The 27,723-nt window shown below is 49.0% G+C and overlaps 6 protein-coding genes across 7 annotated transcripts in view; 4 read left to right on the forward strand and 2 right to left on the reverse strand.

The window, feature by feature from the left end:
- The window catches only part of LOC131211703 (protein groucho), a 150,997-nt gene extending 137,567 nt beyond the window's left edge, over positions 1-13,430 (forward strand). For both annotated transcript variants that reach the window (XM_058205284.1, XM_058205283.1), the window contains 10 exons: positions 358-390; positions 9,468-9,671; positions 9,768-9,869; positions 10,458-10,514; positions 11,416-11,595; positions 11,664-11,908; positions 11,996-12,245; positions 12,352-12,775; positions 12,857-13,056; positions 13,152-13,430. In XM_058205284.1, coding sequence (XP_058061267.1) covers positions 358-390; positions 9,468-9,671; positions 9,768-9,869; positions 10,458-10,514; positions 11,416-11,595; positions 11,664-11,908; positions 11,996-12,245; positions 12,352-12,775; positions 12,857-13,056; positions 13,152-13,259 — 1,803 coding nt within the window. In that variant the 3' untranslated portion in view covers positions 13,260-13,430. The remainder of the gene's footprint in view (positions 1-357; positions 391-9,467; positions 9,672-9,767; positions 9,870-10,457; positions 10,515-11,415; positions 11,596-11,663; positions 11,909-11,995; positions 12,246-12,351; positions 12,776-12,856; positions 13,057-13,151) is intronic.
- A 3,099-nt stretch (positions 13,431-16,529) lies between these two features.
- Positions 16,530-17,378, forward strand: LOC131207264 (Krueppel-like factor 6). The gene has a single exon (XM_058199875.1). The coding sequence runs from the start codon at positions 16,530-16,532 to the stop codon at positions 17,376-17,378; it is 849 nt and encodes a 282-aa protein (XP_058055858.1).
- A 229-nt stretch (positions 17,379-17,607) lies between these two features.
- On the forward strand, positions 17,608-21,115 carry LOC131211617 (exocyst complex component 8). Its single transcript, XM_058205171.1, has 5 exons — positions 17,608-17,749; positions 17,839-17,994; positions 18,073-18,406; positions 18,473-19,787; positions 19,867-21,115. Exons 1-5 carry the CDS (start codon positions 17,695-17,697, stop codon positions 20,044-20,046), a joined length of 2,040 nt encoding a protein of 679 aa, XP_058061154.1. The 5' UTR covers positions 17,608-17,694; the 3' UTR covers positions 20,047-21,115.
- LOC131211618 (protein starmaker) lies at positions 20,024-22,315 on the reverse strand. Its single transcript, XM_058205172.1, has 3 exons — positions 22,245-22,315; positions 21,202-22,183; positions 20,024-21,131 (listed from the first exon to the last, which is right to left on the reverse strand). The coding sequence occupies exons 1-3, from the start codon at positions 22,269-22,271 to the stop codon at positions 20,188-20,190; spliced, it is 1,953 nt and encodes a 650-aa protein (XP_058061155.1). The 5' UTR covers positions 22,272-22,315; the 3' UTR covers positions 20,024-20,187.
- A 232-nt stretch (positions 22,316-22,547) lies between these two features.
- LOC131211619 (N-sulphoglucosamine sulphohydrolase) lies at positions 22,548-24,256 on the reverse strand. The gene is made up of 2 exons (XM_058205173.1): positions 24,073-24,256; positions 22,548-23,997 (listed from the first exon to the last, which is right to left on the reverse strand). Exons 1-2 carry the CDS (start codon positions 24,152-24,154, stop codon positions 22,565-22,567), a joined length of 1,515 nt encoding a protein of 504 aa, XP_058061156.1. The 5' UTR covers positions 24,155-24,256; the 3' UTR covers positions 22,548-22,564.
- A 401-nt stretch (positions 24,257-24,657) lies between these two features.
- On the forward strand, positions 24,658-27,278 carry LOC131211620 (ras-related protein Rab-4B). The gene is made up of 3 exons (XM_058205175.1): positions 24,658-24,854; positions 24,981-25,061; positions 25,256-27,278. Exons 1-3 carry the CDS (start codon positions 24,839-24,841, stop codon positions 25,834-25,836), a joined length of 678 nt encoding a protein of 225 aa, XP_058061158.1. The 5' UTR covers positions 24,658-24,838; the 3' UTR covers positions 25,837-27,278.
- Positions 27,279-27,723: the final 445 nt, after the last annotated feature.

The raw sequence follows: 27,723 nt of genomic DNA on the forward strand, positions 1-27,723 counted from the left end.
TTACACTTTTCCGTTGATCGTACGATCGTTCTACGTGCTGCAGAGTGATGAAACCAAAATTTAAAAAGTAATGTTTTTCCTCCATTTTCTGTCTCGTTTCTATTCGTGCGCTACGCTGCAAAAACCACGCGAACCACCGCGTACTCGCTCGGCAAACGAAACCCGTGTTTACCTAACAAACAAACAAAAAACCGTTGTCATTCAAAATCGTACACTTTTCGGCTCGCACATTACATGTAACTTGTAAATGTAAAACCAAAATCAATGCAAACGTTTACGCATCAACGAAACGTGTTGAAATGAAACAAACACTCGTAACGCTGTCCGCGCGACGCCCTGGCCTCTTACTCGGTGCAGCAACATCAGCAACAGGGAATTCAGCAACTTTTAGTAAGTTTCGTTTCGTCCCCAAATAGTAGTACCTACTACCGCACGGTTAAACCCAACTCCAACCAACACCAACCCACGCATCCCCTCGCAAAACAAACTGAAACAACCCACCACCGCCCCTTGTTGATGCCTCTCCGACATTGTTTGTGTTGTTTGTTGTATTATCATTCAAATCAACCACCGAGCGAGCAACGCAAGCAGCAGCAGCAGCAACACTACTCACTTCAAGCTGCTGCGTTTGCCGTCATTGGCTCTCACTCGCTCTCTTTCTCTCCCTCTTCAACCCGGTTTGGTTTGTGAATAATCTACTAATCTAAGCCCCATGGATCACATACACACATACACACAGACACAGAACCTTTAACCGGTGTTGTTTGTTCTACTTAACACCTTTTAACCACCGTTGTTGTTGTCGCTTCCTTCTCAGCGTTTCACTCGCCAATCTTCGCCATTTTTCTGTTCATTTTTTCTTCTTCTATGCTTGTTCTGTGTTCTTTTCCCTTTTTTCCCCTAAAGTATCGTTGCTTTCTCGTCGAGCGCTGCATGTTGTCGTGTTTTGCCTTGTGTTTTGCTTTTTTATTGGACTTTTGCTTAAATCATGAGACATTACATTAATGGTACATTCGAACCAAGCATTAATGCATGCGCATTCAAATAACATTTCCGGACCAATGCCGACTGCGTGTGTATGGATGTGTACCACAAATTCTCGTATAATATCATTCACTTATGCTGGACTATGCTGGATGTGTTTTGGACCAAAAACGGACCCACTCGAGACCGTCTCTAACTCACTCACTGCGTCTGCTGCGTTTGCGTTACGACTTGATTAGGTTTGTGGCCATGGAGCCCTCGGGGAACCGCCGTTTTTCGGGTGTTTGGGTAGTGCACGACTAAAATCACGTCCGGCGACGTCGGCAAACAACCCAACACATCTCGGCATTCCATCGAGAGCCCCCTGGCGGTGGTGGTGAAAAGAGTGAAAGTGATTTATATCGATCAAAAAGACCACCACGACGGTGGGCGGTGAGCGCTCGACCACACTCGACCGAGCCTGACTGATGTCTTCCCTGCTTGGCACGCACGACGGCCACCCGCAGTCGTCCCCTTTTACGGTCGGCCGTCGGCTTCCGTTTTCCGGTTCCACTTACGGAATTTCAACGGCACCCGGCTTCCGGCCACAGCCCGACCGACCGACCGACCGACCGACTGGCGGTTGGTCATTAAACGATCGTCTTATCTCCCGAAAGATTCATTCCGTATTCAACATTTAATTAACAACATCATCACGTTCCATAAGTTTCTCTATTATCCTGGCGGCCGGGCGGTGGAAGGGTGCCAGGCGGAAGGGCGAAACAATTTGCGCCCCATCGTAAGGAGCGAGCGCCACAGGGCGCCTCTTATGACGGAAACGATGGTCCCGCCCGACCGACCGGACCGTCGTCGTCCCGAGGCTAAGATCCTTTCTGCTGTCAGCACACAATTCCGAGCGATTATGTTCCGGGCGAGTCAGCAGCACCACCCCGCACCCGGCGCGACCGTGCCTCGCCCGTGGTAATGTCAAGGCTATTTCTATTTGTACGCTTCATTTATGGTCAAACCACAACCACCACCCCCCCGGAACACCGCCGAATTCCTGCCTGCCGAGGCTTTTATCCCATCGAAATTGGACGAAGGACACTATCGATTCCTCCACACAACACTGGCCCCCGGGAACGGGCCAAAAATTATTTGCCAAACGGGCGGCGAGGGTCGGTGAAGGAAGTGTCCTTTCGAGAAATCACTTCCAGGACCACCACCAGCGGGCTGCGGAGGGTCGCCTCCGGGGCGGGCGAATAAATAGGCAGCGGGCATGGGGAAGGCGGTTTCGGAATGATTATGTTTGCATCGCCCGGGACGTGATCATAAAAAGGCGGACGCACGCGGGGAAGCCGACAAAAGACGATGACGACCACAATGAGGAACGTTCTGCCGCCTCCGTGACAGGCATGGCCAGAGACACACATACAGAACAGGGGTGGACAATGAATTTTCGTGCATTTATTTCTCTATTTCGGTCCCGTTCGGTTTCGGGTGGCTCCGGGAAGGCCCATATCACTGCGTCTCACTTACCATTCGATTTTATGACACTAATTTCGTTGGGGTTAATATGTTGCGCAACGTTTCGCTTTTTCGTGCTCCACGCCCGGAGCCACGCCGCCGTGACCACCACTCCGACCGGAGCGCGCACGATCAATAAAGAGATTAGTTTGTCCCACCGAGAAGGTCCCCGGCGGTGGAGCTCGATTTCAGTCCACGATACAAAGGCAAGGGATCCTGGCTCATTGTGCCCCTCGAGTATAGGGTGTCCCCTGTATGTTTTGTGTGTTCTTCCCGTTATTGCAACTGTGTTCGATTATGGATGGTGGAATGTAGTTTGTCACAATTGCCTCGACTGCAGAATATCGATCCCTCGAGTTCTGAGAAACAAATTTCGATTTTAACAAACTTCTTGTTTGCATCACTAATCTTGACCTTATTATGGGTTACTTGAGACACATTAAACATTTTGAAAGCTCCATTTGAAAGCAACGCAACTCATCTAAAAGTGCCAGAAAAGGCACTGTAATAGTAGATTTATATGATTTCTATGATATGATTGAAAAAGTAATTTAACAACTATTTTATATTGAGTACAGCTAATGTTCCCTTCATTTACTCATTAAGATACGTTCACTCATCGAAGAAGGGACTCTAAACATAACTATTCGGCAAACGTATCCAAATGTTCTATCCTGGTCAAGCCATGACTCTCCCATCCGAATCTGGCGAGGAGACGTACACGCTGCACTACCATCGACATCATCGTACAGAGACCAAAAATCATGTTGTAAAGAACTTACGGGTAAAGCATTCTGCCAAGTGACATCACATCTTATGATGGACGCAATCATTTCAATTTGGAGTTTTGTTATGTTTTATGGAAACTGTTGGAATCATGGATCTGCTGCGAATCAATTGTCTTGGTGTTTGTTTTTGAATTCTTCAATAAATCCAACACCAAAACAGCCACACAGAGCGATCGGATAATGATAATGCTAAACGGAAAGTGGGACACGAAAACTCCAACGGGGGCCGCACAGTAACAATAGCCACTACAACGCAACCAACCGACCCCACAAAGTCGAGAGAGAGCGCAAATGTCAGAATCGCTTTTGGGGCGTCAATTTTCGCCATTACTAACCCTAATGCGTGGAGCGACGAATTCGGTTTCTTCACCCTTGAGATTAATAACCCGTAAAAGCGGTGCCGCCAGGAAGGGCAGATGTGCTGATGGGGAGGGGTGCTGGGTTATGTGTGTGGCCGGAACATCGTCAAATCCTTGACATCCGCCACCACCCAGTGAACCAGCTCGGGGTAATAGAATTTGATGGGTATCGTTTCTTGCGCTCATCCAAACAAAAGCTAGCCGAGCTTGGCGGGCTTTTAAAGCAGTTTCTCGCTCCATTATCCTGGCACAGGATCCGTGGCCACATTTACAGTGTGTGTTGTGTGCGCAGCAGCAACAGACCGACCGACCGTCCGGGTATCGCATGGGTGTAATCGAGCATGTTCGAGCAACCCCACTAAGCAGTGGAGCAAAAACACTAAACCGCTTCTGGCTCTCTGCGGCGCTGGTCGCGGTGGGCCGGCGCGGCCCCCAGCGCCACCCAGCAGCATAAACCAAATTGCTAGCATAATTATAATCGTATAACCACATTTTAATATAATCATCCTATTTAATTTCACTCAACCGGTTTCGGTGGCCCCACTCTCCCGCTGTACGCGTGTGTGAAGGGTGTGGGATGGATTGGTGGCACACCCAAAACACCAACCCGGCCCCCCGGGTGGTCGCGGCACCATTATCGTTCGGGGCCGAGCGCATACACGCAAAACACCACAACAAGGCAGAGGCGGCCAGCTCCCCATAACTAGCGATCAGTGAAACTCGTTCAACAATTCCACTTCCGGCGCAGCGAGAGAAAGAGAGAGAGAACTGGGAGACTCTCCCCACTTTCGCTCTCCCTTTCTAACACGCACAGTTTCGCTCGGAACAATCAGCAGAAGGTGAAAAGTTTGTTTCGCCTCTTTCCTTGCAACCCGATCCCCCGATCACGTACTGGCCAGAAAGGATACACCCGGTGGCTATGTTTTACTAGGGGGAGTGTGGCCGTTAGAGGGGGCTGTCGAGCTGGTGCGCCCGTGTGTGCAGCAGCAAATTGAGTGAGTTAGCAGCAAACACGAACGGTTAGTGTTTTGTTGGTGGCGGCGGTGGCGCGCCTTTGGTAGTAATGTGTTGGCGGTTTTTGGGTCTTCGGTGTGCCTGGCATTGAACTGGCTGGCCCGCATAATCCACCCTCGGGCCTCGACTGTTGCCGTTTTTGATTGGTTTATTGTACCGTTTGATTTGTTTATTCTGTTTACGGTTTTCCCGCTGTTTTTTTCTATTTCGGTTCTAGTTTACTTTATTATAATATCACTTTGTTTACGAGTTTTTAATTTCAATTGAAAAAAAGTAGTTATTTTTGATTGATTTAAGAATGTTTTCTTTTCTGTTTCCGTGTTCACCAAACGAGCCTTCGAGTTGCGTGGTTGTCTGTTACATATTTTTCTGTTTTATTTTCATGCAATTGTTGCTCCGTACATTTAGACTTCAATAGGACCTAAGCACAGTCATAATACCAACACTAAACAAAAAACATGAACGTTTAACGGGAATTTCATACAAATGTCCCCAGAGTGCCGGGTCCAGGGTTGGTGTCGCTCACAAAAACGCCCCTCACGAAAACGTCCTTCCGCCGAGCCGAGCCGAGTGGGAGTTGTTTACCGTTGTTGGCGGGCGCTCTGCCCATCCGCCCCGGGAATGACTAAACTTTGGCTTCCGCCTCGCTTTGTGTGGCCTTCCCTCCGTTGCATAAGCATCATCGCGCAATTCAATTTTCACAATACACCAGCGCTAGAAGAAAAAAAAAACACAACCTCCGAATGGACCTCCGAATGGACCTCCGATCCGAGGGAAAGGATTCGGCCACCACCCACGTGGAGCGAGTTTTGTAAAGCCACAATCAAAAGCATTATAAAACAGCCAACATTCCGACCCAACAAGGCACCACCCCGGAGGTCGAAAGGATGGTCCGTCCGTGCGGCTCCGGCGGTTCTCGGGGGTGAAATTGTTTGCCAACTAAAGCGACCGTTGCACACCTAAAGCCCTCTCCGCACACACGCAGCAGACGGCCCCCGGGGGCGAAGGATAATGGGAGTTGCGAGCGTAAACGACTGCTAATATGTGTTTTCCACACCGTGTGCGGTTTTCGATTCCGCTCGTCCCAACCGGCCGGGCCGGGTTTCGCCGGTCGGGAAACTCTCCAGGGTTGTTGTGTGCGGGCATTCCAATCGTCCACGGTACAGGCACGGTGTGGGTCCTGGTGCGGTCCCTTGCTCTTTTCGGAACGAGCATTGCCGCCCGACTGCGTGTGGCGCAAATGAACCTTCGGACGACCGACGGTGGTGGTGGTGAGTTGGTCAAAAAGCGGCACGGAACGTGGTTTTGTTTGAATGCCGAAAGTTTTCCTGCCGAAGGCCGATGATTGTAATGGAGTTGTTCGCACCGTGCGCCCGCCATCCTGCGAGGCGTCCTGCCGGGCCATCATCGTCTTCGAATAAATTAGTTGCTTCATCAACTTCACTGCACTCGCTCCCACATAAGCACTGCACATGCACTTTGACCGCGCCAGTGCACGGCGGAGTTTGAAGTGGTTCTCCTTTCAGTCGACAGATACGGATTGTGCGGTTTTTCGTTTGCAATAAATTGAAATTAACCTCCCGAGCTCAGTTCAATCATCCTCAAACGAAGGTACTTTCTGAGGTAGTCAACACTTGCAAAGTCCACGTTCAAACGGGTTTTTTAAGCTTTTAAAAGTTAACCTTGAATCATTCGGGACCCCTGCGACAGACTGCATGTTGTTTGGAGTTCGATAAGGACACTGAAAAAATACGTATCCTTGCAGTCAATTGTGGATGATTTTGCTGATTAGCTGACGACATACTTAGGCTACACTCGGTTCCTGTTACACAAGCCGGCTCTCTCTCTCTCTCCGCCAACCGGTTGCCCTTACCGCACCGTGCACTGTAAGCTGTGCATCGTTTTGTACATAAAATTTTCATTAACACCGAGTGCAAAATGGCCAGGATAGCGCCAGGGGTTACAAGTTGGACCAATGTCTGCCCTCCAATTATTGCTATTTCGCGCCGCGCCTTGGGCGTTATTGTTCGGTTCGGCAGGCGCATCGAAACGGTCTTCAGGCACAGTGCCGCCGGGTCCGGGTTCATATTTCATTGCGCCTTTTTTTTGCGCTCGCCGTAAGTAGGTGGATTCTTTGGTCCTTTTGGGTCCTTTTTGCCCAGCTCCGGCTCCCGCTGAGGCCACTTGCCGCGTTGCTAGCGAAGAGAAGGGTGTGTAATAATTTTCACCACCTTGCGCTGTAGAGGCCCCACGGAACCAACGGGGCCGCTCTGTTAGTGCACTGCAGTTGCTCATTCAGCGGAGCTGGGTTTTTGTTTCTTTTTTTGCTGCACCAAAGTTTTATGTTGCCCCGTTCCGTTGCAATACGGTGGGGAAGGGGTTTTCAAGTTTTATTGCATTGCTTACCCACAACCACTCTTACCACCCTCTCGGCTCGGCTCTTTCGCTGCCGAAGGCGTTGATGCTTGAAAGTGGGACCTCGAGGCTGGGCCACGAAACGGCACGGCAACAACGAGGTGGCTAACGAGCGAGCCTTTTTGACGCCTCAATGGCCACCGTGCTCATTTTGTTCCCCTAATTCGCTGCGACGTAGCTGAACAGCGGACATAAAATACGCCCACGGCTGGATGGAATGAAATGGAGTGATTATAATTTTAGCGAATGAAGAATACTTTGTGAATCGTACGTTCAATCATTTCTTCAGATACAAGATTACTATCACTTTACTGATTTTTACATCTACAAAGTGACAAATGGATGACAGTTGAGCTCGAGAGCTGATGAGAGTCCCCTCAGCACTAGTAGCAGGCCATGGTCACTATAGAAAGTTTATTCTTCTTTCACTTCACTTGAAAATCGGAAGTTTTAAGTTTTAATTTAAATTCAATATTAATTAAAAACAAACAGTAACTATCCACAGTAAATAGTCGGAAGCAAACTAAAAAAATCGTGGCCACCAACGTGGCGCTGTTGTGAAGGAATAGGGATACAATCGTGACAGTGATGTGTTTCGCTCCAGCTCCCGGAATCTCCGGTTGACCACAATCAAATCAATATATCATAACCTCAAAACAATGTTCGAATGTGCTGAAATGTAATCCGTTTGAAATGCACCCAATGAAACCGGCCCCGGTGCACACTGTCACGCGCGCCACGGTGGCGGTAGATGATTAAAAACCGCATCCAGTTCCGAGGCGGAACCGTTCGGGCACCCGCAACCTCAGCATTAGTCATTCGCAGCAACACACAACACGGCAACTATCGTCAACGCCCACCCCCACCATCTGGTCACCGGTGGCCATTAGTGCAAATTGAAACCTCCAATTCGCTCCAGGCCCCCACCATGGAGATTTTGTTCCAATCAGAGGCAAACCACAGAAACCACCGCGACCGTCAACCGCGCGGCGACGGCGGCGGTGCTCGGATCAGATGAAATGCGGATCACCTGCGGACTGTGAGGATATGGGGGTGCTCCCGTTTTCAATCATAATCAAATGGCGCGACACAAGTGGCACCCGAAGCACTCGCTCTCTCACGCGGACATCGGACGGGGCCGCGGTTAAACCCATTGCTTTGCTATCGATTACTGTGCCGCCGGTTGGCGCAGAGTTGAAAAAAATACAATTCTGTAATTAATATTCATTGGAACTGGGAGCACCATTTTTTTTGTCGGCCCGGTTTAAAAACAGGCGCAAAAAAACAACAATCTACATGTTAATCGACCGCCGCGACCGAGATAAAAGGACCAACTGTTAGGGGTGGCGGTGTTTACAAATGCGTGCGGTACTTCCGAGTTTGGTTGACGTTTGTGTGCGGGCGGCCAGATGTATTTCCGTTAAATGTTGGGTCCCGGAAAAAAGCGCGCTTATTAATGTTTAATCTGACGTCGTGAGTGGTTTTTATTCCGCCTTTTTTTTGTTGCTGCTGCACTCTCTCGCAAATCGACGGATAATTTATGGCGTTGATCACGTTCCACGCGAGTGGCTCCGAAAATGAAATGTGTAATTTAACCAGATTTTACAGCCCGGCTCCGCCTCCGATGTTCCACTCCGTTTCGCACCACTCTGTTGTTAATGATGATTTACGATGTTAACTTCCTTTTTGTTTGGGTTTCACCGTTTTTACACTGCCACTCGTAGGGCACTCATGGCAAACAAATGAATATCATTTTCTCGATCCTGGCCGGCCACCGGCGTGTGTGCGGGGGCCAGATTGTGTCAGTTTCCCGCAGCCCCATTGGGCGCTTTTAATGCGCCCGGCCGTAATAATTATGACAGTTTAATTAAATCATTCAAAAAGGAGCCACAATTACGACGTACGTATCTGTTGCATGGCACCATTCCGCGAGCGTATCACCATTATCACTGTTTGTTGCATGCATGTGTGTGTTGTGTTGTTTCCACCCGCGTGAACTCAAACATTGCATGACATTCAATGGGCCACCCGGACCATTTAACGTAGTCTCTACATCCCGTCTCGCCCCACAAAATCACCCAATCGCTTGACTTTTATGTTTCCGTTTTTGTTTAATCATAACACCTGTCGTCGTCACATGCTTCTCGAGCCTCGTACTAAATGTTGTCATGTCCATCCAGCGCATCATCAACAACGCATCCCCAGCGTCGCCCCCGTTGCCGTCGCCGCACGGCTTCGCCTTTTCGTGGACTCGTTCGAGTTTAACTAACTTTCTCTCTTCTTCTCGTTTCTCGTTCCCACACACGTTCATGACCGGTTCCACCCCACCCCGCCCCCACCCACTCCCGCTCCGGGCTGCTTCGCTTCCGGGTTCGTGTCCTTCGCGTACTCCAACTTGCAGCAACAGATTCACGCGCAGCAGATACCCGGTGGACCACCGCAACCGATACCGGCGCTGGGTGCGCTGGCCGGACCGCTGACGGCGTTCGGGGGCCCGATGGGGCTACCGCACGGTGCCCCGCAGAACCTGCTGAAGGCACCGCCCGACTTACACCGCGAGGACCTGAAAGTGCCCCTCGGCGGACCGTCGGCTGAGGAGCGAATGGTACGTACGTACGGGTGGAACCGTAAACGCTTCACGCCGCTGGCGCCAAAAGTCATCCTGAAAAGGTGTAATGCAATCCTCCATTTTCAATTTTAGCGCAACTCCGTGTCACCTGCCGATCGGGAAAAGTATCGACCACGATCCCCACTGGAGCTGGACGGTGAAACGAAGCGGCGGAAAGAGGAAAAACTGAACCACGTAAGTCAAACGTCGATCGGTCGGACAGGTCGGTCGGAGGCCGGTAAAATGACCCACGACACCCGAAAAAGGTGTCCCCCCACTTTCGAGTTCGAATCGTGTGCTTGTGTTTTGCTAGTGGCACTACTCTTTCTTCACTATCCTCGTGCGTGACGTTCCTTTGTTTGCTCACTTTTCAAACACCGAACACTCGATCGGAGGGCTGATCATGCCCTCACAGTCACAAGCCAGCCGACCGTTGTTTCATTTTGACCTTAATAGTGTACAGTACCGTATAGCAAGTAAACAAACCCAGGACGTCTACGGGCTCCGGATGTTACTGTTCCGTTTTGTTGTTAGAAGCTGTTACCTCAAGATGCTATGTTTGACCGGAACCGATCCGATTGGAAAGGAAGTTATAATTTATCACTTTGCACCTTGCGGCGAATGTTGAATTGTGTTCCGATGTTCTGTGCGTGTGTGTGTGTGTGTTTCTCGGTCACCTATTGTTTTTTCCTACACACACTCTCTATCTCTCTCTCTCTATCTCTCTATCTACCTCTCTCTGTCTGTTCGTCCCATATTGAAAGTTGGCCTATTGTTTTGCAGGAAAGTGATGGTGAGAAAAGTGATCAGGATTTAGTGGTGGACGTCGCGAACGAAACGGTAAGGGTCCTGCGTGTGCGCGTGTGTGAGCACAAGCCAATGCAACCGCAAAAAACAGAAACCGAACCACAATTGGCCAATAGTTGACAGTTGAGAAGCAAAAACGCAAGTTGCGCTGCCGCATCCGGATCTGTATCTCTCGCATAAGATGTCGAACCCGTTGTACACACTCTCTCTCTCTCTCACCACATTCAAAGTAGAGCGATTGGTTGAACAGAACGGAAAGCAAATGGTCCTGGTTGCTCGACTTTCTCCCTGTCACCATCACTATCACCTGTACGCCATAGTCGTTTCCTGTCTTTCGCACCCGGTGCCGAGTACTGTACGATCCTTAGTGTTGTGCTGTGTTTCCGTTTCCGGCTTAGTGGTTTGTTTTTCCATTCCCACCCCCCCTCTTTCACGATCATCCCTTAGTGTGTTATGGTTTGTTATCACTTCGTTCACTTCACTTTAGACGCTAATCATTTGTCGTTTGGTTGTGACATAGTTTAGTTTCCCTAACTGTTGCTGCGTATTTAAGCGTTCATAGAGTAAGGCGACAGGGCCGGGATGTTGAGTAGTGTGATTAACTCCGCTAAATGCTAATCTCTCCGTAGACTTATTCGGTTTGTAAATCTGACCGCGACTCGTACCGTACCGGCCATGGCTTTGGTCCCATTTTTGCCCGTAGACGTTCGTTGTTGTTGTTGATGTCCGTATACACACGCGGGTCTCGTTGGGTTGTGTCGGTTGTTTTGTTTTTCATTTATCTCTCTCTAGATAGTACGTGTGAATGAGCCTCTACATGTGTGTGGGTGTGTGTGTGTCCCTTTCGATCGTTGTACTTATTTGTTGAATAATTAGACAACATTTCTTCTACTTCAAGGCAGTGATGACTTACCGCTACGGTTTCTCTTCGCAGGGTTCACCTTCTCCGCGCCCGAACGGTGACCATCAGTCGGAGCGTGGCGACCGGGACAGTATTGGGCTGAACGGTAGCGATAAGGCGGGTTCGAGCAGTTTAAAAGGTGCCAACGATCGGCCCCCGTCTCGGTCGGGCTCGAGCTCGTCCCGATCGACCCCCAGTTTAAAAACGAAAGATGTAAGCCACCGGCCTTTCGAGACTCCAGCAACGTGGCCCTCCTAATCGTGTAATGTTCTCTCTCGTAGCTCGATAAACCTGGAACGCCCGGTGCGAAAGCCCGCGTGCCGACGCCCAACTCGTCCACGCCCGGTGTCCCGAAAGCCGTAGTACCTCCAACAGCCGCCGGCTATCCTCCCTCGCCATATCAACGCCCGTCGGATCCGTATGCCCGGCCACCACCGGACCCGTACGGCCGACCTCCGATGCCCTTCGATCCGCACGGCCACGTACGCACCAACGGCATCGCGCTGCCCGTTTCGAGCGGTAAACCGTGAGTATAGGGTCACCAAGCAGGTGACTTCTACGCCCGGCTGCGGCTTCGCGTCCGTCTCTGACTAAGGTGGAGCCCTCTTTGCAGTGCCTATTCGTACCACATGAACGGTGAAGGTGCTCCCCAACCGGTGCCGTTTCCTGCCGACGCCCTAACCGGACCCGGAATCCCGCGACACGCCCGCCAGATCAACACACTGTCCCACGGTGAGGTCGTCTGCGCGGTGACCATCTCGAACCCGACCAAATACGTCTACACGGGCGGCAAGGGCTGCGTGAAGGTGTGGGACATCTCACAGCCCGGCAACAAGAGTCCCGTCAGCCAGCTGGACTGTCTGGTGAGTGTAACTTCGAACCCCGAACCCGCCAGCCACAGTCTGCTCCTAGTCAGAGAGTGTCCCTTTAATGGCCTCCATGGCGTTGGCCTGTGGTTATGATTCGCAGCAGCGAGACAATTACATTCGCTCGGTGAAGCTGCTCCCCGATGGCCGGACACTCATCGTCGGTGGCGAAGCGTCCAACCTGTCGATCTGGGATCTGGCAAGTCCGACGCCACGGATAAAGGCCGAACTAACGTCGGCCGCACCGGCCTGCTACGCGCTCGCGATCAGTCCCGACTCGAAGGTGTGCTTCTCGTGCTGTAGCGACGGACACATTGCCGTGTGGGATCTGCACAACCAGACGCTGGTCCGACAGTTCCAGGGCCACACGGACGGTGCGTCGTGCATCGACATCTGTCCGGACGGATCGCGGCTGTGGACCGGTGGGCTAGACAACACCGTCCGATCGTGGGACCTACGGGAGGGCCGCCAGCTGCAGCAGCACGACTTTAGCTCACAAATTTTCTCCCTCGGCTACTGTCCAACGGGTAAGCGGAAGTGAAGTGTGGCCGTCAGGCCGCCCGATCCGTGACGGAGGTCAATATCTAACTGGTCGCCCTTGTTCCCAGGTGATTGGCTCGCGGTAGGAATGGAAAACTCGCACGTCGAGGTACTGCACGCCACGAAGCAGGACAAATATCAGCTGCATTTGCACGAAAGTTGCGTCCTTTCGCTGCGGTTTGCCGCCTGCGGCAAATGGTTCGTTTCGACCGGCAAGGACAACCTACTGAACGCCTGGCGTACACCGTACGGGGCCAGCATATTCCAGGTAAGTCCATCATCATCATCATCATTGTGTTCGCAGGCGGTGGCTGAGGATGATGATCCTATTTTTTTTTTTTCAAACTCACTCTCGCGCCACAGTCAAAGGAAACCTCGTCAGTACTTAGTTGTGATATTTCGACCGACGATAAGTACATCGTTACCGGCTCGGGTGATAAAAAGGCAACGGTGTACGAGGTGATGTACTAAATACACAGAGACACGCCAGGGAGGGTGGTGGATCCCATGCTCGGCACACCGGCAGTTCATGCAGAAAAGGGAAAAGGGGCCGCCGCTCTACTGGACGAGGCTCAGTGAACCGATTTCAGCTTCAGTTTCGTTCGGATAAAAATGGGAAAACAAATGGAAAACACACAAAGAAGAACCAACGAGCGAGACGAAAAAGAAAACAAACACACATAAAGTGACCTAAAGCTGTCTAGGCCGTAGGTAACAAATAATGCATATTGCAACCCGACAACGTATATCGGTAAAGTAGTTGACGACGACGACGACGACGACGACGCGGAATTCTCGAGAAGTCGAGACTCGACGGCGCGATGTAAAATAGATGAATGCGCAGGGAGGCGTACCGTAAAAAAGGAGGGCTAAACGGACGAGTACCGTACCAAGCCCGTGTTCGCGTTTCAGTTAAATATTTGTTTTCTAGATTTCTAAACAAGAAACGGTGGATTATGAAGTGCCGCTCGAGTATCGTGCCGTCGGCAGCGTAGCGAGCAGCGAACGGGGGACAAACACAAACTAAGCATTAAGTAAAGTAAGAAAAGCTTCGTGCGAAAGTTGTGCAAATGAGCGCAGAGTGTCAACGGTAGTAAAAAACTAAAAAAGCATCTGAAGCACATACAACAGCAGCAGCAGTAGCAGGAAGCACAAACTGTTGAAACTGTGACCATGTTGAAAGTGACTTAGTGTAAAAACCGTTCAATGTAATTCGTACGATGAAGTGCTGGCTAATCGAAACCAAAAGTGGCAGCAAAAATCGAAAAAATTGGATTTGGTCAATGCAGTGGTTACGTAAACCACGTGCCACGGGGTTTGGTTTGCTGCCGAGAATTGATGCCTGTTCCCTTCTCTGCGCTGCTGAAATCTACCAAGCGGATCTCCAATGCGGAAACCAGTTCTACGTTACCCCGAGGGAGTACAGTAAATACGCAGATGGTCAATAAATGGCATCCCTCTGCCGGGATGCAAAGTGTCGCTTGAAACAGTTGTATAAATAACTAAGCAAAACAATGTAAATGTAAAATGACGTTGCACATAGCGAAAGAAATCAGTTGCTTAGTAGAGGACGAAGAGAACAGCGAGAGAGAGAGAGAGAAAGAGAAAGAACAAGAGAAAGAGAAACATAAATTAAACCTATAACATTTACTTACTGTTTATGTACAGTATTGATCCCCTTCGAGGCATTTCTGAGCGGTTTCAAACGGTAAAAACGGACGGGGAACTTCAAATGCACCTAAATTAGAGGCAACGCGGGAAAACAGGATATCGAAACAACCGAACACTTAATCAAAGCATCAACGCAAACCGCAAGCAAAATGCGGAAGGGCGAAACATATTGAAACCGCCAAATTCGTGTAATTAATGCAAAAGACGCCCGGTCTATGCGCAGCACCTAAACTTCACGTCGTGTTAGTTTATGCGTGTGTTTAGTTGTAAAACAAAAGATGAATAAAGAAGGACAGAAAGGATGGCAGACTTGTGGAGCAAACTACCAACCGGAATCGCCTAATAAATAAAAAATCTGCTGCGCAAACAACACGCAATAGAAACGATGCACCGTGGCACGTGGTACCGGGAGAACCAAGTTGTAGCATCTAAGGGGGGGCGCAAGGCAGAAGAAATGTGTTTCGGATTTTGCCACCGCCGAAGGAATGCCACGAGGAGCGTACTGAAGTTGGAAAGAAAAGTGGACGGATGGATTCTGTAAGAAATGGCCAAAAACACAATTGGCTTTCCTCTATAACTGCTGATTCAATCTTGCTCCTTCTGCACAGCGACACGTACGGCCGTTGCGTAAACGCAGTGAACGACACAGATTGAAGAAAATATTGGTCAAATTCCTCAGCTTTAAGCCCTTTCCATGTATCAATTACTACACAAAGATATTTTATACCAAGAAGCATCAGTTTTTACTAACAAAATCAAACTCTCCCAGCACAGCGTAAAGTTAACCCAATTTCCTCAACAACAAACAGAAATAGTTCGCACGCCGACGGGGTCGTTGTGAGATCAAACAAATTCGAACGCCTCGGTGTTTTGGCTACGTTTACTCTGCTGATAGTAAAAGTTATTATAAAGATATGATCCCCCATCAGCATCGACGACAGAGGCGACAGATCGGCATTATAACAATTAGTTCATTTGTCGAAGGCCGCAGGCTTAGGGGGCCCGGTGGCCTCGCCCAAGTTCAGATAATCTTCTACGGCGAATAGGATAGCAACATGATGATGAAGTTCAGAGAAGCGCATTGTGAAAGCAAAAAGAGAAGTTCAAAGTGAAAATCGTAATAGATATTTTTAGAAATGGACAATGAAACCCAAACGCTGTTTATTATTTTATTTCTTAGTTTGATTGCTTTCGTCAGCACACCAGTAAGTATACTTCGCTGATAAGCGTATTACATGCATTGTGGCCTTTCTGCTTCAGGTACTCTTTGGTTTGTCTTCTTCAATTTTATTCCTTTTTATCACGACAAATAGTTCAGTTGATATGAAACAGATCAACATGTAGCACAGCGCGCAAAGATGAGGCGCTAAACGAATGGGATAATCGCTCGTGGTAAGGCAAATGGCAACAGTTCCCAGGGGACTAGTCATCAGCGATGACCACGACGCGCCGTACGAGAGATACGGCAGAGGACATCTGGTTTTTTGTGCGGCCTCTGTTGGCGTTCATTCGTCAAACGCACGTATCAACCATTTCATCGGTCCCATCGGTAGCTGATTGATGAGTAGGAACTAAACAAAACCAGCAAACTCTTTTCCGAGCCTGTGCTGGCTGTGTGATAAAACAACAATCAAGTGTTGCTAGTAGACATTAGCATCAGAGATTAACGGATCTTGTTGAGTTGAGAGATAAATGGAGGATCGATCGGTCGAAGCGTCCCGAAGCCTCGCAGGATGTCCGTCGTCATCCGACACTAATGCGCTGCTGTGCGGCGTCGATCGAGGGCGCTTCGGCGGTATCTGCCACCAGACTTGTCTGCCGTGCTGGACAATGTTTTGCGATCTCCAGGCTGGAACGGACAATGGTGTCACATCAGTACTGCTCATTCAGACTGACGCCAGCGTGTTATCAGGTTTATCTACCGAAAGGAGAGAAAACCCCGCCGGGAAGCGATCGCCATGGGGAGAGTATCAGCTTTCGCGGCCATCGAATACGGTGGCTTTACTCTAGGGCTGTTAGTTAGGTTCGGTGATCGGTAGCAGCAGGTTCGTAAAAGTTCACCCTGGAAGAATGGCCGTTGATCACTCGTCGGAAGACTTTCTTGCAAATGGGTTCTACCATCTCTACACTGAGCTGCAGGACGATGCATATTTGGCGTACGAAATCGCCGAACTGTGCGTACCGTGTGCGGAATCTACTATCATTCCGGACGTGATGGCGGCACCTAGTGTCGAGGTCCATCCACCGAGCTCCACCGAATTGCTCCAGATTCTTGACGATGTGGTTGATCTTCAGCTGGAACTGAACGTAGAAAACTTCATCCTTGAGTACAACAGTGTAGATTTTAGTCAACTGTGGGAAAACGAGCTGCAACTACCGGAGAAGACATACCTTTGTGATGAGTCGTGCGATGCCTTCATTAGATCATCGAAATCGTTCGAAAGCGATACTGCATCCCATCGACTGCTGCCGGCTTCTAAACGACGCTCAGCAGCAGGAACCGTCAGAAAACAAAGTGAAAACGAGCCCGACTCCACCGGCACGTTTGTGTGTCCGTTCGAAACGTGCCGCAAAGTGTACGCGAAGCCAGTACACCTGAAGGCGCACTTACGCCGCCATGTTGGTGATAAGCCTTACCACTGCAAGTGGCCCGGATGCCAGTGGCGCTTTTCGCGGTCGGATGAGCTTTCGCGGCACTTCCGGTCGCACTCCGGTGTGAAACCGTATCGCTGTGAGCATTGTCCCAAGTGCTTCTCACGATCGGACCATCTGGCAAAGCACAGGAAAGTGCACGAGCGGAAACTTGCCGCAGGAAGCGGAAATTCAAAAGGCATGCCGGGTTCGTGGACCGGAACTGCGCCGATGAGGGGACGTCCTGGCCGGAAGCCGAAGCAAACGGGAAAACTGCCAGTGAAATGAACAAGTAAATGGAAGGCTTATGATGGGCAGTAAAATTACTTAACGCCAAATAAACATTATTGTTCCAATACAATATTCAATATCACACATTTTTTCCTAATTAAATTTCAATCATCAGCTTCAAATCGTTTGAATGTGAATTGGTAAGAAATTCACCGAAGCACCCTGTGACGTTACGCGTTACGGTAACGTTAGCGAGCTGTCACAACAAATATTCAAGTATATTTAATCACAATCATAGTAACAAAGTTCTGAGTTTGATGCAAACAATTCAAGTGTTTATCGTTGTTTGATATTGTATAAAACCCGAATCGAAATGCCCGAAGCTAGCACAGCGATGTTCGAAAAGGATAATTTCAATGCCGAGAAATGTAAGCCACGTAAAATTAATCATTTGCTGTTTAGAGTGACGGCGTCCCCACCATTGATCGTTGCTCGGTTTTTGCCATTGTTTTCGCAGACGTGAAAAATCTCGTGCAGGATTGTGTCGGAGGTCCGGAACTGCTGCAAACGAAACAGAAAATTCACGGTCTGAGCGAAACCGTGTCGTCAACGTTGAAAAAGCATGTTTACGAAAACTATATGCAGTTCATCGAAACGGCCAAGGAGATCTCACGTGAGTAATCTTGGTGGAGCCAAACCAAAACAACAAGAAACCGAGCGGCATCGATTGGAAGTTCTTGCCCAATTCCAGATCTCGAGTCAGAAATGTATCAACTTTCACACATCCTCATCGAGCAGCGCAATTTGTTGACGACGTTGCGCGATGAATCACTCTTGGACGAGCAGAAAAACATCATCGAAGAGCAAAGTTTGGATCCGAACGTGAACGAGGAGCAGCAAAACCGGAAAGCGATTCAGCTGATCAAGGAATCGTTGCTCGGATACAAGGGTAACTTGGATGATAAATTTTTCATCCACGAGGGAGGCCTTATAGAGCTCGACTCGAACGACTATCGACCAATCTGTCGGATCCATTTGTTCCTGTTCAACGAGGTGCTCGTGTTGGCGAAAGTGAAGCATGACAAGTGAGAAAAATGTGGTGCGTTTCTGATTATGCAGAAATTACAATCTCTTTAAACCCGCTAACTTAGGAAACTGGAGTTTGTCACCGAATACGAGACGAAAAAGATCGCCGTCATCAACATCAAGGATCTGGACGGGGTGAATAAGAACGCAATCAACGTCATCACCAGCGACGGGGCGCGGATCTTCCAGTGCATCAATTCGGCCACCAAGCAGGAGTGGATCGACAAGTTCGAGGCGGCAATCAAGTTCCATCAAGTGAAGAAACCGAAAAAAGCGCAAGCTCCACAGCCACCAACGAGTCTAAAGTTCGACATGAACCCACAAAAGTCCACCGACAGCGAATTGCTTGCCCTTAGCCCCACGGCTTCGGAAGTTGGACGAGTGATCGTGGAAAATCTCCCTCCCGATTGGCTGGTGACGGCACCGGAAGAAATACAAGCCGAAATTGCACAACGTCACTTCGAGGACAGTTTGGCGTTGCTGCAAAAGTGTGAAGAGCATCTGGCCCGCGACAGTTCCTTCCACGGAGCGGCAGAGATTGGCGAAAAGGTACGGAACTTGAAGGTATCACTGGCTTCCGTTCTAATGCACGAACTGTCGAGCTCTCAGAGCCGCAGTTTACAAGCTGCCCTGCGGTCGAGCCGTCGCCCACTGAAGCTGCTGGTGGAGATGGAAAAATCCCGCGAAGCGTGCACTATTCTGCTACGTGTCTGCACGAGTGCGATCCGTTCGTCGCAGCGTCAGGCGCGTCGAAATAATCTGGCCGTTTCCGAGCTGTTTTTCTGCGACGTGGCACTCGTGGCGAGCGAGTTTCTGCGGGCCTTCAGTGCCAAAGCTTCCTGCACCAGCGCGCTGATCGTGTGGTGCAATATGGAACTGCAACACTTTGCCTCACAGCTCATCAAACACTATCTCACGAAGGACACCCAGCTCGAGACGGTCGCAAAAGTCGTGGAGGGCGTGCGCGAACCGTGTCTGAAGCTGCGGGAGATCGGTCTCGATCTCTCCTACCACATGGAGGGTCTGTTGCGCAGCACGCTCGAGCAATTACTCGATGAAGCACGTTACCGCTTGGTGGACTCGATCGGTCGCACTGAAGATCCGTGGCAACCGTACAATCTGCAAACGAAAACCGGACTACGTACCCTGCTCAAAGAGTTCGAACCGCTCGGGGTCGACTTCCGGCTGTACGTGACGGGCGACACGTGGATCAATCTAACGCAGGCGACGGTCATTTTCTCTCGACACCTGATCCAAACGACCGAAAGTTGTGCCTTTCTTGCGAAATACGATTCGCTGCAGCGCGACGCGGAGATGCTGATCCGCGAACTCTTCCTTTCGCAACATTCCACAAAGCCACCCAACTCGCTCAACGCCGATGTAAGTATTTAAGAGAAAAATTGGGCTTTATCAAAGTGCGGTCAACATCAGAACTTTGTTTATTTTCTTTGCCCTGCAGATGAAGTTCGTGGCAAAGAATAAAACGTACATGGTGGAGGTGTTGCTTCCAATTGCGATGAATCGGTTCGAGCGTATTGCCGGCAAAAAGCCCGAACTGCTATTGGAGCTGCAGGCCCAACTGCGGACAGTGCCTCCGAAGCCGAAACCACGCAGTGTTTACCAAACGGATGTGCTTTAGACGAACGACGGAGAGGCAAGCATGTTGAGTTTAAAGACTAATTTATTTATCGTTAATACAATGAACCAGATATGGGTCGACTGGAGCTAACAAAATGCATAATCGTTTTCCAACGTTTTTGGTTGCCCGATTACCAATTCATTAATCGCCGAAAGTAATCTTTTTCCCCTCGAATTGTTTAATACCCTTCTGGGCTTGTTTCGCTGCCCACGAAGGGTGTAGATCATTGCGAATCGATTGAAACTTGGCGGAATGCGTTTCACCGTTCGTTGGCGAATCCTTGGTTCGGGTGGTTCTTGGGCGTTCTTTTGAAGTTGTTTCGTCGTCATCAAAGGTAGTCTTTTTACCGGCAAAAGGTTTCAGACCTTTCTGGGCTTGTTTTGCAATCCACGAGGGATGAAGGTTTGTTTCTACTTCCTTCGAGACAGCTTGTGGTTGGCCACCCTTTGCTCCTTGATCACCAAAGATAATCTTTTTCCCGGAAAAGGGTTTAATGCCTTTCTGCGCCTGTTTCGCAGCCCACGAAGGATGGATATCGTTGGCGGACTTCACGATCGGTGCTGCACTACTATCCTCATTGAAAGTTATTTTGGTTCCAGCAAACGGCTTGATACCTTTCTGGGCCTGTTTCGCAGCCCACGAAGGATGAAGGTCTTTGGCAGACTTCACAATCGGTGCTACGCTGTGGTCTTCATCGAAAGTTATTTTTTTCCCAGTAAACGGTTTGATTCCTTTCTGGGCCTGTTTCGCAGTCCACGAAGGATGAAGATCATCCACTGGCGGCCCTTTCGGTTTGGCGCTTTGGTCATCAAACACAGTCTTCCGACCGGCAAATGGTTTAATACCCGTTTGGGCCTGCTTTGCAGCCCACGATGGATGCAGATCCTCGTTGGACTTTCCCTTCGAAGAGGTATCCTCATCAAACACTACCTTCTTTCCCGCAAACGGTTTTATTCCTTTCTGTTTCTGCTTCGCCATCCAAGAGGGATGGAGTTCTGGTTCCGAATTCAGCTTTCCTTGGTCCTTTCGGTTACGCTTCGCAGGGCGAGCATCATCCGCTGTAGCAAACGTGCGTTTATTGCCTTCTAGAAAATAAAATATATATGAAATATTGTAATCGAAATATCGATTTTAATATCACATCTGTTCCCTTACCATGCTGCCCAGTTCGACCTCCATTCGACGCGTCTGGAGGACTATTTTCTTGATTCTTTTTGCGCTTGAACGATAGCTTCCAACTTTGCTCTGCTTCTTCACCTTCGTCGCTAGACTCTTGTTCTCCTTTCTTCAGTACGGGCGCTACAGCAACATAATTGCCGCCCGATTCCGTAACAAAAAAGCTGTCTTGAACCATCATGGAGCCTTCCTCGTCCTCGTCATCTTCTTCCGGGGGTTTCAGGTTAACGGGCGTTCCCTTTTTGTTGCGTTTCTTTTTACTTTGTTGAGCAGGAAGCTTTGTTTTGGATTTGTCTTTCGATTTCTCAATTGGCCGTTCATCGGCAGCGTCACTCTCCTCAGTAGTATCATGGTCTTCACTCATTGCTATGCTGTGGTCGTCTTTATCCTCCCTGTCGCTGTGTTCGTCTTCATTCTCATTTGTTTCGTCCTTAGCAATGGATTTCGTGTTTTCCGCCGTTTTTGATTGTTTGTGGCTTTTGTGCTTACTCTCCTTCGATTGGACCTTCTTACCTTTGTCTGTGTTAGGTTTAGGCTTCTTTTTCTTCTTTCGTGCGGTATCATCGGTCGATTCACTAGTTTTTACGCGACTTTCCTGCACCACCTTGTCTATGAGTGAATCGTTTCGACGCATTTCAAACCGATCTACGAGCGACGTGACAGCGGAGCTAAGCTTCGAGTCCGCATGAAATCGTAGCATAGTGCGATCGGCTACCTCGGTCGACACTTTCGTTGATGGATCATTTTTCCGCAACTCGAAGCGTATAACATCCTTCACTAGTTGGTACGTGCGGAGTGATCGTGTGTACTTCAAGATGGCCTCAGAAGCTTCAGTTTTCTTTGCCGCACGTCGGTTATCACTCGAATCAGTCAATTTTTTTGACCAAAACCCTCGATCGCGCACCAGCTTGCGGACGATGTTCGTGCGGGCGGTTTTTACCAGTTTCCGTAGTTTGGCAACCTGCAAAAGGTGAAACTAGTTTAAAATTGTTCTTGGTCATCGGGAAATGGATTTTTTTCACCTCCAAACGTAATTCTTTCTGGGCCATATTTAGCCGGAGAACGTGTTGCTCGCGAACTGCCTCAACCACTGTTTGTTTACATTCTGTAAAACGTGACATTTTGACAGCCGCGAAGACGATACTGCATTACGCGTTACTCGCGATCCTACGAAGCATCTTCTATGAAGACTATCGAAGACACAAAAAACCCGAAATTTGTTAAAAGTTATTCGTTTAATGGTTTTCTATGATTGAATCGTTGTTTTATTAATGAGTATTACTGGCTTCGTTTCGGTCAACACTTTGCCAGAATAGATATGGACAGCGAGCAAATCTCGTGCCTAATGACCTAGAGTGAGGCACGTCGGATTATCTTCATATTCGCCCGTATTTTGCAGCACTCCATCCGGAGCACAGCGGAATGGATCGTTCGTTGTCTCGAGCCACTTTTGCAGCCGATCATGAAGCTGCTGGAACGTGTCCTTCATGCTGCTCTTGCCAAACAAATTTCTTGATTCCGTTGGATCCATTTTCAAATCGAACAACTCCCATTCTGGGCGCTGGTAATACGAACGCAGGGTTTTGTACCACGGCACGGCCTGCTTGGCGAGCGTCCGGTTTAGAATGTCCTGAAACGTTGGCGAAACGTAGAAATCCTGATCAATCGGGAACGGCAGCTGGTAGTTGATGTTGTGGATCAGTTTGTAGCGCTTCGTACGAATCGCACGCATCGGGTACGTCATGGTGATTTCGTGGAAGCTCTGGCTGGCGAACACAGCATCGTCCTGATTGGACGATCCTTGTGTCGGTTCGTGGAAGAGCAGCGGCAACAAACTGCGCCCTGTTAATGTGGCCGGTTGGGGATGCGAGATGTTGTACCACTCGAGAAACGTTGGCACCAGATCGAGATGGCTGGTCATTGAGTACGTTACTTCGTTTCGCCGACAACCTTTTTCCGGTGATCGCATAAACATGGGTTCTGCCATACCTGGATCGTACAGATTCGTGCGGGCTGCGGGCAACGGTGGTCCGTTGTCGGAGGTATACACAACTAGTGTGTCTTCCTCTAGGCCAGCATCGTGCAGTTCCTTCAGCACGAGACCAACGCCTTGATCGAGACGCGAAATGGTCGTGTATTGGGCGGCCACATCGTAGCGTGCTGGTTTTGTGTCCGGCACGTAGTACGGAAGATCGATCTGGTCCCACACGTAGTAGATCGGATGCCAATCCGGAATCAGGCCCATACCTTCCTCACCCGAGCCCCACCGCTCACAGAAGCTTCCGTACTGGGGCGTAATGTGTCCGCACCGATGGGGATCGTGGAAGGATACCATCAAAAAGAACGAATCGTTGCCCGAGGCTTTGCTTTGCTGCAGAAATTCTCTCACAAACAGCTTAATCTGGGTAATGTTGCGCCCGACCTGATTGATCGGATACTGTTCCTCGGTACGCTCGTAATCGAAGCGATACGTATCATCCGGACCGATGTGCTTCTTTCCGATCAAACCCGTCCTAATGCCATGGCGCGTGAGGATCGAGGAGATGCTGTTAACTTTCGGGAGAGAGTTGAAATTATGCACGCCATTGTGCAGCCCGTACTGCCCGTTCTGATGCTCCGGCATGCCGGTCAGTAGCGATGCACGGGACGGCGAGCAGCTGCTAACCGAGGCGTACGCATTGTTGAAGATCAAACTTTCTTTTGCCAGCGCATCAAGGTACGGCGTCTGCACGATCCGGTTCCTGTAGGTTCCCATCTCAAAGCCACCATCGTCAGCTATCGAACACAAATTAGGGAAAATCGCAATTGAATGAACCATTGAACCAGCCTTTTTTGGAAGCTTTTTTTTACCCAGAAGTAACAACACATTTTTGGCCTCCAAAGAAACGGCAAATAAACTCAGGCCGAAGAATGAAAGCGCTAGAAACGACATTGCTCATTTGGCCACGATACTAGCGAGGTGACTAATGTTCCATTTTACATTGACGTTGGTTTTTATGGCCGCAATCTCGCGATCCCACGATCTACGTTGCCGCCGCCGGGAGGTTTCACCTTTCACTTTTCCGTTTTGTTTTCATCAGTTTTTGTATCCGAAACTAGAAACAAGCATCAGCAGGGTTGCGTTAGGGGGTTGTCGTTTGAATATTTAAACGATCAGCATAAACGCAAAGAATTTCAAACAATGGGCCATTTATAATTAAAAGTAACCCGTTGTTTTATGTAAGCTTAAGGTGAAAATGTGCCCTTTTTCAAAATAATGTACACCGTGAGCGGTTGAATTTTCGATTCTCTTCTGTTTCACAAAGCTTTGATGAGGCGTTACTTTCGCCCCTCGTAACGGTGTCCGTTTCGCCTGCGTGAAACGTCAAAACATCAGTGTTCGATCCAACATCCAAAACACGCAAAGCACTGCGAACACAACGTAGTAGCGAAACAACAGACCCGCACCAGAAGCAGAAATAATCATTGGGGTGACTAAACGGGTAGGTGAATAATTATCGTGTTTCACCATCGGGAGAGTTCGCACAATACGGCGAACTGTTTTGTTTGTGTAGCTGGCTACCACGGGCTCGACGTAGAAAGTAGAAGCAAGCTGTGACAACGACGAACTGTAAACATGTCGGAATCATACGGTAAATGTTCGCTCTTGTTCTGTGCTCAGTCGCTCACTGGTGCATGTAAAATATTCATTTTTGGCCTTTTCCGGTTTCATTTTCTGTTCTGCGTGCGTCCCTATTGCGCCCTTTACGGTGCGCCAGATTATCTGTTCAAGTTTCTCATCATCGGACGTGCTGGCAGCGGAAAGTCCTGCCTGCTGCACCACTTTATCGAAAACAAATGTAAGTTGCTAGCCCGATTTGACCCCCTTTGCGTACCTAGCAGTGTTACAGTTTGCTGGCACTGTGTGCGGCGCACCGTATCGTCCGTGGCTTTGTGCGTTAGCGCGCTGCGCTTACAATCGTGCCAAATGTGAAAGTTCCGTCAAAACATTGTTTGTTTGTATTTTCTCGTCCTTGACCGGTGGTCCGTCCAGTCAAAGAGGACAGCTCGCATACTATCGGCGTGGAGTTCGGTTCCCGAATCGTGAACGTGGGCGGGAAGTCGATCAAGCTGCAGATATGGGACACGGCTGGGCAGGAGCGGTTCCGTTCCGTGACCCGTTCGTACTACCGTGGGGCTGCCGGCGCGCTGCTCGTTTATGACACCACCTCACGGGACAGCTTCAACGTGCTGTGGAACTGGTTGAACGATGCGCGGACGCTGGCCAGCCAGAACATCTGCATCCTGCTCGTCGGCAACAAGAAGGATCTGGAGGAGGACCGCGAGGTCACGTTCCTAGAGGCGAGCAACTTTGCGCAGGAGAACGAGCTTATATTTCTGGAGACGAGCGCCAAGACGGGCGAAAACGTTGAGGAAGCCTTTTTGAAGTGCTCCAAAACGATCCTGGCTAAGATCGAGACCGGAGAGCTCGATCCAGAGCGGATCGGCAGCGGCATTCAGTATGGCGACGCGTCGACCCGGAATCCTGCCGGCGGAGCGCTCGCTGGTGGACAAACCTCCCCGAGGAGCCGCCTACGGCCAGACTGCGCCGGTGGTGGTGGCTGTCGTTCGTAGACGGTGTCCAAAAGGATGACCACATCACGCTGTTAAGGTTGGTAAAGTTTGAAACCTTTCCTCTTGTTGGATTTACCTTTTCGTCCGGAGGGGAAACCGCTTTCACCGAGAAGAAACCATAAAGATATCGACCATTTATACGCTTGTAATTGATTGTCAGTTACTGATAGATAAAACAAAACCGCCACTTGATAGAAGACTCGATGTGATCGGCGGTGACAGTATCTTCTATCGGTGATCGAATCTCAAAACTCTGCTAAAAAAGGAAGGGAAAACCCAAAAATGCCGTCGAACAATGAAGGACCCCTCGACCGATTAACGATTGTTTGTTCAGTTTAAGGAGTAGTATTCGAGTGTAAATTTACATCAAATTTGAACATTTATTCGGCAATCGTCGCACCGAAGCCCTGCCGCCTTTCGAAACGCATTTGAAGAGTCAATCGGTATCTGTGTTATGCTTTCTCTTATCGTGTTAAACTTTTGTTTGATAAATGAATCTTACTTTCGGTGCATTAGTTATTCTTCCTTATTTTTCGTAGCAGAAGAACCCAAGCCACTAGCTGCACCAAGGTGTACCTGAAAGGTTATAGAAGGTTGCTTTTTGTTTTGCTTGCATTTCGGTTTCTTATTGTTTTTGCTCTCCATAAAATGTGCTTGTCTGTTATCGCAAACTATGTTTCAAATTGGGTGTTTACTTTTGTGCGGTGTGCGTACTATCAGCTGGTGTATGAAAACACTCGCTTAGGTGGAGGTTAAAATTGATTACAAACAGTGTAAGGCAAGCAGGACCACAGAGGGGCCGGTGCAGCCAACGGAGGACGTATTGTACATTAAGGTGCCTGGAAAAGCATGGGTCGAGTGATGAAACGAGAGAATGAAGCATAAACGGAATCACGAGTGAATGCGACAATTTCCAAATCTTTTTCGGTTGTCTTGAAACAAAAAAGCTACCCTTTCCCTCACAAATCGTAGCTGTTCAATGTTAAGGACAAAAGAAATGCCGATTTATACACTATAGATTAGGATTCGCCGGGTGGCGCCGGAAAATAGGACTAAACTACGATTAGAAAAAAAAAAGATTTTTTATCTATAACAGCGGACAGAGCCGTATTTACGTATGTTTCTTATTTTATTATACAAAAAAGAGTTTATTCATTCGGAAGCAAAAAACGTTCACATTTAGTTCAATGTCTTATAACAACACTTTGCAATTGTCTACTTACGGCATCTTAGAAGCGCTTCGGAATAGAGTTGATTAAAAATCTGCTTGAAGGTGCTAAAAATTGCACCCAGGACGTCCGTTTTGTAAAAATAACTATCGGACTAGAAACTAAACCTTTCCCTTTATTACTGTGTATTAGAAAATCTGAGTTTCAGAGTAACACAAATAAATGTTTAAACTTTAATCCGACAAATAAATCTATAAAATATGATGAGCAAACAATAGGTCCCGCAAGCGAGTTGCAAACGGTTAAATAGCATTTTAAATCTCGCGCGAACCCGATTAAAGCTCCGAAACTTTAACCTGAAGCTTTAACGTTTAACGCAAAAGCTCGACTCGAGCTTAAAAACGGGTCCGGCGACTAGATCGCTCTTTTCACATGAAAAAATTACATTCAAAAATTCAAAATTCAATAGTATCAAAAGTTTGTATGTTTTTAAATGATTATTTCGTGCAACGTTAAGGCACAATATTCTATCGTGGATAACTGAACGTGTTATCGGTCCACCCCCGAAACCCCCGCTGATAGAGTAGTCGGTGACGTTCTTCGTTGTCAGCGCAGATGACCAGGGTTCTCGAATCCCGGGATCGGTTGTCACTCAACCGGCCATGGTTTCGATTCCCGATACCCGGCGCTGACAAAGAGGGGGTTGGCGCGGGAGCAA

The sequence above is a fragment of the Anopheles bellator genome, chromosome 2 (genome assembly GCF_943735745.2).
Source record: "Anopheles bellator chromosome 2, idAnoBellAS_SP24_06.2, whole genome shotgun sequence".
In the NCBI taxonomy this organism is placed as follows: domain Eukaryota; kingdom Metazoa; phylum Arthropoda; class Insecta; order Diptera; family Culicidae; genus Anopheles; species Anopheles bellator.